The 8,348-nt window shown below is 38.5% G+C and overlaps 1 protein-coding gene and 1 pseudogene across 2 annotated transcripts; one reads left to right on the top strand and one right to left on the bottom strand.

The window, feature by feature from the left end:
- Positions 1 to 3,464: 3,464 nt before the first annotated feature.
- LOC127127496 (uncharacterized) lies at positions 3,465 to 4,895 on the top strand (annotated as a pseudogene).
- Positions 4,498 to 7,772, bottom strand: LOC127127495 (pentatricopeptide repeat-containing protein At3g09060). Of its 2 annotated transcripts, none has more exons than XM_051056690.1 (2): positions 5,169 to 7,772; positions 4,498 to 4,570 (listed from the first exon to the last, which is right to left on the bottom strand). In XM_051056690.1, the coding sequence occupies exon 1, from the start codon at positions 7,763 to 7,765 to the stop codon at positions 5,633 to 5,635; it is 2,133 nt and encodes a 710-aa protein (XP_050912647.1). In that variant the 5' UTR covers positions 7,766 to 7,772; the 3' UTR covers positions 4,498 to 4,570; positions 5,169 to 5,632. The 2 variants fall into 2 exon arrangements, with proteins under 2 accessions (XP_050912647.1, XP_050912646.1); XM_051056689.1 differs by having other exon boundaries at positions 5,188 to 7,772.
- Positions 7,773 to 8,348: the final 576 nt, after the last annotated feature.

Here is an 8,348-nt window from a genome sequence, read left to right as displayed (position 1 = left end):
ATGATCGTTACGGACATAGATGACGTAGATAAGAATATTTGTGTGATGATCTCTCAAGTGTTGGGTATTGACCCCAAGACTAATGTCGTGTCGGATGTCTCCACATCCTTGGCCCAACCTGATAACAATACTGAGACCTCCATGGATAAATCTTATGTGAATGTACCTACTCTGTCTCCTGAACAATCGAAAGACAAAGAAAGGTCTGAAGAAATGACTGGTGATCTGGCTGACAAAGATAAAAACTTTGTTGAGAAAAATGATCAACCCACTGACATGGTAAATATTGTACAACTGGACTCTGATGATGCTCCCATCGGTCAAAGACTGGCTCCAGGTATAGCTACAAGATTGAAGAACATAAAAGGTCAAGCTATTTAATCCTCCAACACTCCCTCCAAATATATCAGGAAAATAGCTAGTGTTGGTTCTACAAAGAGATGGAGCAAGGTTGTTACTCTTGTGTCTAAGAATAAATCCCTGAAGAAGAAGGAAGTTCCTTCCGAGTCTAGTGAATCTGACCATGATGTCGAACACAATGTTCAAGACATGATCTCTACTTTCAGAAAGCAAGCATATGGGAAGAAGATTCCAACTAATATCCCTGAAGTTCCAATTGATAACATTTCCTTTCACTCTGTTGAGAATGTTGAAAAATGGAAATTTGTTTATCAAAGAAGATTAGCTTTGGAAAGAGAACTGGGAAAATATGCTTTTGAATGCAAAGAGGTGATGAGTCTGATTCAAGAGGCTAGATTAATGAAAACTGTAACAGGTTTTGGCAAGTGTTATGAAATTCTTGTCAAAGAATTGTGAACATCTCCAAAGAATGTGACAGCAAAAGGAGCAAGGAGTTTAGAAAAGTGTATGTCAGAGGAAGATGTGTGGATTTTTCTCTTGAAATAATCAATAGGTTCTTGGGAAGAAATGAAGAAGAACAAGCTAAAATAGAAGTTTCTGACAATGTCATATGTAGAGAGATTACTGCTAAACAAGTGAAGGAATGACCAAGGAAAGGGAAATTGTCTGCAAGTGCCTTGAGTTTGGAATATGCTGCTCTCCACATAATTGGAGCTGCTAATTGGGTTCCAACTAATCACACTTCTAACATTGCTACAGAACTTGGTAAGTTTATTTATATTGTTGAGACCAAGTCAAGTTTTGACTTTGGATCCTATGTGTTTGATCAAACTATGAAGCATGCTGCTTCTTATGCTATGAAGATGCCAATAGCTTTTCCATCCTTGATTTATGGTGTTATCATGAGTCAACACCCAAGCATCTTAATCAGCTCTGACAGTACCTGCAAAAGGGACCCTCCTCTCTCATTACATTATAGGTTGTTCACTAGGAAGCATGTCCCAGACATTGTCATGACATTTAGGTAGACACCTTCCAGGCCTACTAATAGAACATGCATCCTTGCTGAGCTAAACGATACTTGCAAGACTTTGGATGAAACTATAAAAAGTTGTACTGAAAGGAAAAGCAAGATTGAAATGTTGATAAAGACCATCTCTAAAGAAGAAGGAAGTTTGAAAGGTGATGGAACAGATAAAGAAGAGGAAAAGGAAGATGGGTTTGATGCAAGTGATGGTAAAGATGCTACCGGCAGTGATGAGGATTGAAGCTCTCTAGTTCATTTGTGTGTTGGTTAAGCTTCTGTTTTTTTTGTGGGCTATGCCCTGAATATTTTTTTGTGCACTTTAAAAGTGCTATTGGTTATGGTTGATTTGTAAACTCTCTTGGTTGGGTTCTGCTAACTTTGTTGTTTTGTTTAGTGTTTTTGTCAAGTTTATGGCTAAAAAGGGGAAGTAGTTATGTGGTGGTGTTGTTTGATATTTTTTAGTCGTTAGCTCTCTAAGGGGGAGCCTGTATGGAGGGGGAGTAACCCTTGGGGTAACTCTGTCCCTTGGATCTGCTACTCGGGGGGAGCGTGTTTATTTTCTTGTGGTTTTACAAAGGGGTTACTGATGTTAATGATGTCAAGAACAATGTCCTGACATCCTGTCTAAAAGGGAATTTATTTTTTCCTCTTAGGGCATTCGTGTAAGACAGTATGAGGTTTTGTTGTTCGCTGCATCTGCCTCTGGTGTTCTTGTGAAAAAGGATTTCGAGTGTTTACTTGTTGGTTTAAATCCATGATTCTAACCCACATGCCTATTGGCCTATGCAAAAATTGTTTTAGCCAGAAAAAATCAAATGGGGAGATTGTTAGGTCTGATATGTTATGATTGACTGCATTTTGGAAAAACAAGTATTATTGACAGATGTTAAACAAGATGTCCTGACATGTTGTTTCAATATTGCAGTGTGACCTAGCTTAAGTATCTTGTGAGATTTTGGCTCTTTAATGTTTTATCTGAAGATTCTCTAAAGATTTAGTTCACGTATTATGTTAAACTTTTTCTTAAAAGCAAAAGACTATTGTGTCTTCACTTATTTACGAAGTCACGATGTCAAGACATTTTAGCAAACATCTGACTTGATTGAGATCATATTTGTAGAAGATTGTGCAGAGATCTTGGATCTACTGCAAATCAAGCCCGAAGCCCATGTCCTTCCACTGCTATTTATAAAGAGGTTTTAAACCTAAGAAGGCAACGAAGCAGTGCAATATATTGTCCAATTTAGGGTTTCATGTTTGTGCTTTGTGTGAGCCATTCGAGTATCTCCTCGATATTTGAATTGGACCTGGTTTATTGAGTTGTAACTAACAATCCCTCAAAAGCTTTTAAGCAATAATGGGTTGTGTTTCTCAGTTGTAAGTTGTTGTAAGGTTGAAGGGAAGTAAGAGGGGTCTCATATCTAGGAGTGTCTTAGATAGAAACATCAACGGGTAGAGATTAGGTGAGCAATCTGTAAAACCTGAGGTTGTTCAGGACTTTAAACTAATTTTGTGATAGTGGATTTCCTTCCTGATTTGATAGCCCTCAAATGTAGGTGATGTTGCATCGAACTGGGTTAACAACTTATTGTGTTATTTCCTGTCATACTGTTATTTAAATCCTATTATTGTTTGTGTGATAATATGTTGTGACCCTGATGTCGTGACATCGTGTACGATATCCGGGTTCAACTTACCAGAATTTCACATAGGATATTGAACCAGTTGGTGGTTGGATTTTTTGTGCTTAATTTGTTGGTTGGACCTTTTGTGCTTAATTTGACAAAACAAACCTTTACTTCTTCCAAAATCCAATGATAGAAATCAAATTTTATACAAATAAATGTATACCAGAGTTGTTAAACTCCTAACCATAGCTTGAAGCTCCAAGACCGAAGAAATATTCTCCTAACTGAATGCTAAATAACTTTCTAAATGACTTTTTCATGATGTACAACAAATTTCTTACAATCAAAGAATATCCTAACTGACTCAGCCTTCTAGATATTATTGTAAGTGTGTAAATTAGGCCCCATGATTAAGCCATTAAATCCATTGGGTCAAGGTGTCCTATTAGTGTCCATATATAAATGTGTAATTAGTATCACTACTTTAAAAAATTGTCTGTATTTATATCTTCTATTTACAAAGTAGAAAAATTGGAGAAAGAAATACTTGGCACCCCTGTCCAATGAAGGGTAGGTTAGATTCCTCCAATTAGTATTATCTAAACTAAAAGGGAGTGGATGCTTTCCGGCAAAAGACAAAAATATCCCCATCTTTTATGCAACAGATAACGTAATGGGAGGTCCAAAATACTTGCTGTTAATAACACTCTTGAATTTGGTCTCGCTGCATTCTCTTTCCCCCTCAGTTCTGTAAACCCTTGCAGATACCCACTTCCACTGTTACGAGAAGATGATGATTGCTCTCAAATCCATAAATCCTTCCTTCAGACTTACTAACATCAAGTGTAATAGTATCTACAACAAAAGAAGCTCCGCTTTGTGCCTCTGCAAGTTCAATGAGTCTGATTCTAAAGCTCCTCAACCAGGAGATACAAAAAAACAAGAACTACTAGCCCAAACGGCCATGCTTCAAGTTCGAAAAATCCGTCTCACAGATTATCTAGATGAGAGATCAGCATACTTAACCCAATTTGGTGAAAAGGTTAACGCCGAGTTTGAAAAGATCGGAGAAGATGCCCTCAAAGGATTAGATGAAGCTGGTGCCAGAGTATGCCTCCACTTTTGAGCTAGCCATGTAAAATGTTACATCAATAATGAACTCTTATATTCACTTGTATTTAACAGATAACAGCAAACATGGAGAGCCAGCTGCTAGAATTTGAGGAATCTGCAGAGATTAACAGACAAGAGATTCAAGAGCGTGAAAACGAGTTGGAGGAGTTTGAAGTTCAAATGGAAAACAGCAGAAATGAAGGGCTATTCTTTAAGAACCTCAGAAAGAAGGTACCTGTCGTTGATAAAGCAAAAGCCAAAGAGGAGGCAGAAAAAATTAAAGATGTAATCAGAGAAAAGGCTGGAAGCCGTATCAGGAAAAATGTTTACCGATTCTTCATTGGCCTGCTGACCTTTACAGTAGTTTATCCTCCCCATCAACTGATTGGAGAAAAGTGGCAGTTTTTGGAGCAATTCTTGTGGCTTTGATTTCTCAGTTCACCTATGAACAAAACATGTCAGTAGAAACTAAAACCACAAGAAAGATCAACAATGAAGAGGAAAATAAATGAGTATAATTTTTAGTGTTATTTGCTGCAAGTTTCTGGTAAAAACCGCTTATTAATTGATATTGCATGATATAATAAACCCGAGTATAGTTTTACAACATGGGCCTATATTATCATGCATATTTGCTTTGGCATCGACAACCGAGGATATTTGGTGATATCGCTAAAATCACCAAAATCCAAGTAATTGGGTTATCATGTGATGCCGATTGAATTCTTTATAACCTATGTCAATACAGAAAAACATATTCTTCTCAAGCTTTAGAAATGTACCTTTAGAAGCTAAATTTACCTTTGGTAAAAACCGCTTATTAATTGATATTGCATGACATAATAAACCCAAGTATAGTTTTACAACTTGGGCCTGATATTATCATGCAGATTTGCTTTGGCATCAACAACGGAAGATATTTGGTGACATAACTAAAATCACCAAAATCCAAGTAGCTGGGTTATCATGTGATGCTAATTAAATTTTGTATAACCTATGTCAATACAGAAAAACATTTTTCTCAAGTTTTAGTAATGTACCTTTAGAAGCTAAATTTACCTTTGCATCTTCCATCATGTAAATAAGTACACTGAGAAACCAATTACTATACAAGGTCATTCCTTCTGTGTAGCTTAAAAAATTAGGGTACCAAACACAGGAATATAGTAATTGCTGTGTGAAACTCCAAATGCCTTAAAGAAAACGACCAACTGATGTATGGCTTGAGGCAGATTAAAAAAATTTCCCACAACAAAAATCCCATGACCCTTTCTGTTCATACAACTGCAAACTGCAGGCACTCACTTAGGGCAAGCTCCGACCTGTATTGCACCCATGTACCCATACCGACAAATGCAGCTTAGGTTCAAACCTAAACATATCATTCATACTATTTCTGGTGGGAAGCCAACAAAATGCTTGTATATCAATCGAATATGCATGTAGTTGATGAACTCAACAGGCGCATGAGATAAAAGTAGGAGCCAAACTAAGTTATTTTAAATCAAGTTGATTCACCAAAAAAAATCACAGCTCTGACTAGTATGTTCCATGTAATAGCAGTTGGTATAACACCATGAGCCAAAGCATCATTTAGATGCCTAACTGCATCTGTTACTCTACCACAAGCGCAGAGTCCATTAAGAGTAATATTATATGAGATGATGTCAGGTTTTAGCCCATCTTCTGAGATTTGAGCCCAAATCTTTGATGCCTTTTCACAGTCCCCAACTTTGTAAAAACCCTCCATAATGGTATTATGTGTAACAAGATTAACACAGTTTCTCTTTCTCATCATCCAATATAACTGCAAAGCATATTTCACTTTACCAGAAGAACAAAGTCTATGGATAACAATGTTATGCATTGTAATATCAGGCTTAAAACCCTTTGCAAGAAACTGATAACACAGCCTAAGTGCCGTGTCGTTCTCGTTCATCTTGCCCTGACAAAGACCATCTATCAACGTGCTGTATGTGATAATATTTGGTTTCCACCCTCTCTCCAACATTTCCTCAACGCAATGGTATGCCTCGGGAAATCTTTCTGCTCTACAAAATCCATTAATAAGAATATTATAAGACACAACATTAGGTGAGCAACCTTTGGTGCTCATTTCCTTAAAGACTTGAATAGCACTGTCAACTTTGTAATGTTTTATAAACCCATCGATGAGTGCATTATAGACATGAGGGTTCAGTCTACATCCACGCTTATCTGTCAAATTCAAAACTTCAGCCGCTTCATCCAATCTTCCTTCTCTGCACAAACCACTTATCATTGACGAGTATGCAAAGGCATCCACATCACCGCCTCTATTTTCAGCGTCTTCCAACACCCGCAAAGCCTTATTCACATGCCCATTCTTACACAAACCATGAACCAATATTCCATAAGTAGCTGACTCTACACAACAATCCACCTCCCACAGATTCATTGCTTCATCCACCTTCCCATTATCAAACAACCCTTTAAGAAATACATTATAACTTCCTACATTTCGCGAACCACACTTCCCCATCTCCTCCCACAGTACAAAACTCTCATCAACCTTCCCAGCTTTACACAAACCATTAAGCATTGCATTACAAGTAACAACATCAGCTTTAACCCCTCTCAAAACCATCTCCTTATAAACCCTTTTAGCACCATCCAAATCCCCAGCCTCACTCAACCCATGAATCAAAGCACTATAAGTAAAAACATCATGCTTCCAATCATTCATCTTCATCCTCTCCCATATCTCCAAACTCTCCTTAAACCTCCCACACCTACACAACCCACTAATCATGATATTATAACTAACAACATTCGGAAAAACCGTTTCCACCCTCAACAACCTCTCCCACATCTCCTTACCCTTAAAAAAATCACCCATTTTAAAAAACCCATCAATAATAATGTTATAACAAGTAACATCAGGCTCAACACCTCGTTCAGACATTTCATCAAACACTTCCAATGCAGTATTCAAATCACGGCTTTTCACAAACAAACCTATCAAAGTTCCGTAAGTAAACCTATCAGGCTTCAAACCCACACTCCACATCCACGTTACCAACTTCCTCGCCTTCTGAAACTCACCCTTCTTACACAGAACCTTCATCAAGACATTATAAGTCTGCACGTTAGGAGAAACACCCGCAGTTTCAAAATACGCGAAAAACTTTCCCGCCCGGTCCCATTGATGGGATTCAGCAAAAGCATTAAGGAGTGTATTGAACGAGCGAACACCAGGTTTACACCCGAAAACCCGACCCATGTTTTGAAAGATTTTCAGTGCTTGATCTGGCATTGAGGTTTTAGCATAGGCTTTCAAGAGAGTGAGAGGGATATCTTCAGGGCAGATGAAGTTTTGAGTTTTTTGGATGGTTTGAACGATGTGGGGGGCGTGGGAATGGAGAAGGATGGGGTCGGGGGTCATGCGACGGAGGATGTGGAGGAAGACGTCGGCGGAGTGGGTGTAGTTTGGGAGACGTGTGGCGGCGTGGAAGAGTTGGAGGGCGGAGGTGAGGTTCTGTTGGGACTCGAGGAGTTTGAGGAGACGGCGAGGAGAGAGGGATTTGGGAAGGTCCACCATTTCGCGGCGAGGACCTAAACGAAGTTGGAGGATGCATTGCTTATTTGAACTGTTCATTCCACCAATGTTATTTTATATAGCGGACAGAATCCAAAATACCCTGGTTTCAAAAAAAATTCCAAAATATCCCACTTTTAGGAGGAGTCCCCAATTGAATTGGCGACTCCTCTTAAAACTTGAATGGAGGCGCCAATTGGATTGGCTAGGGCACCTGCCCTAGCCAATCCAATTGGCGCCTATGTGTAGGTTTTAAGAGGAGTCGTCAATTCAATTGGAGATTCCTCCTAAAATGCATTTTTTTGTGTTATAAATAGATACGTTGTGTGACTAATTGTTTCACATCTCATATAATCATTTGGCTATCATGTTTGGTGTTCGTCGCCGATACGGAAAGATGATTTATGCGAGAGACAAACCTCAAATGCTGATGCTGTTTTGGAACATCACCACGTTCGATCAACTGAAGAGGGAGTTGGTTCGTTGGTTAGATGGGAAAATATCAGAAGGGGAAAAAAATCAGAAGTATTGAGAGACTTGACAGTATCTTTGGTTGAGTGCGAATGAAGACTGATAAGGATGCTAGGGAAATGATGTTCGGTCGAGACGACATCAATTTGATTGTTGTAATCAGTTAGAAATA

The sequence above is a fragment of the Lathyrus oleraceus genome, chromosome 3 (genome assembly GCF_024323335.1).
Source record: "Lathyrus oleraceus cultivar Zhongwan6 chromosome 3, CAAS_Psat_ZW6_1.0, whole genome shotgun sequence".
Lineage (NCBI taxonomy): Eukaryota > Viridiplantae > Streptophyta > Magnoliopsida > Fabales > Fabaceae > Lathyrus > Lathyrus oleraceus.
The sequence above is the reverse complement of the archived record's forward strand: the minus strand, read 5'-3'. Positions and strand labels throughout refer to the sequence as shown.

Bases quoted from the DNA above. Each gene is read 5' to 3' on its own strand.
- LOC127127495 (XM_051056690.1), bottom strand. From the start codon at position 7,765: ATGAACAGTTCAAATAAGCAATGCATCCTCCAACTTCGTTTAGGTCCT.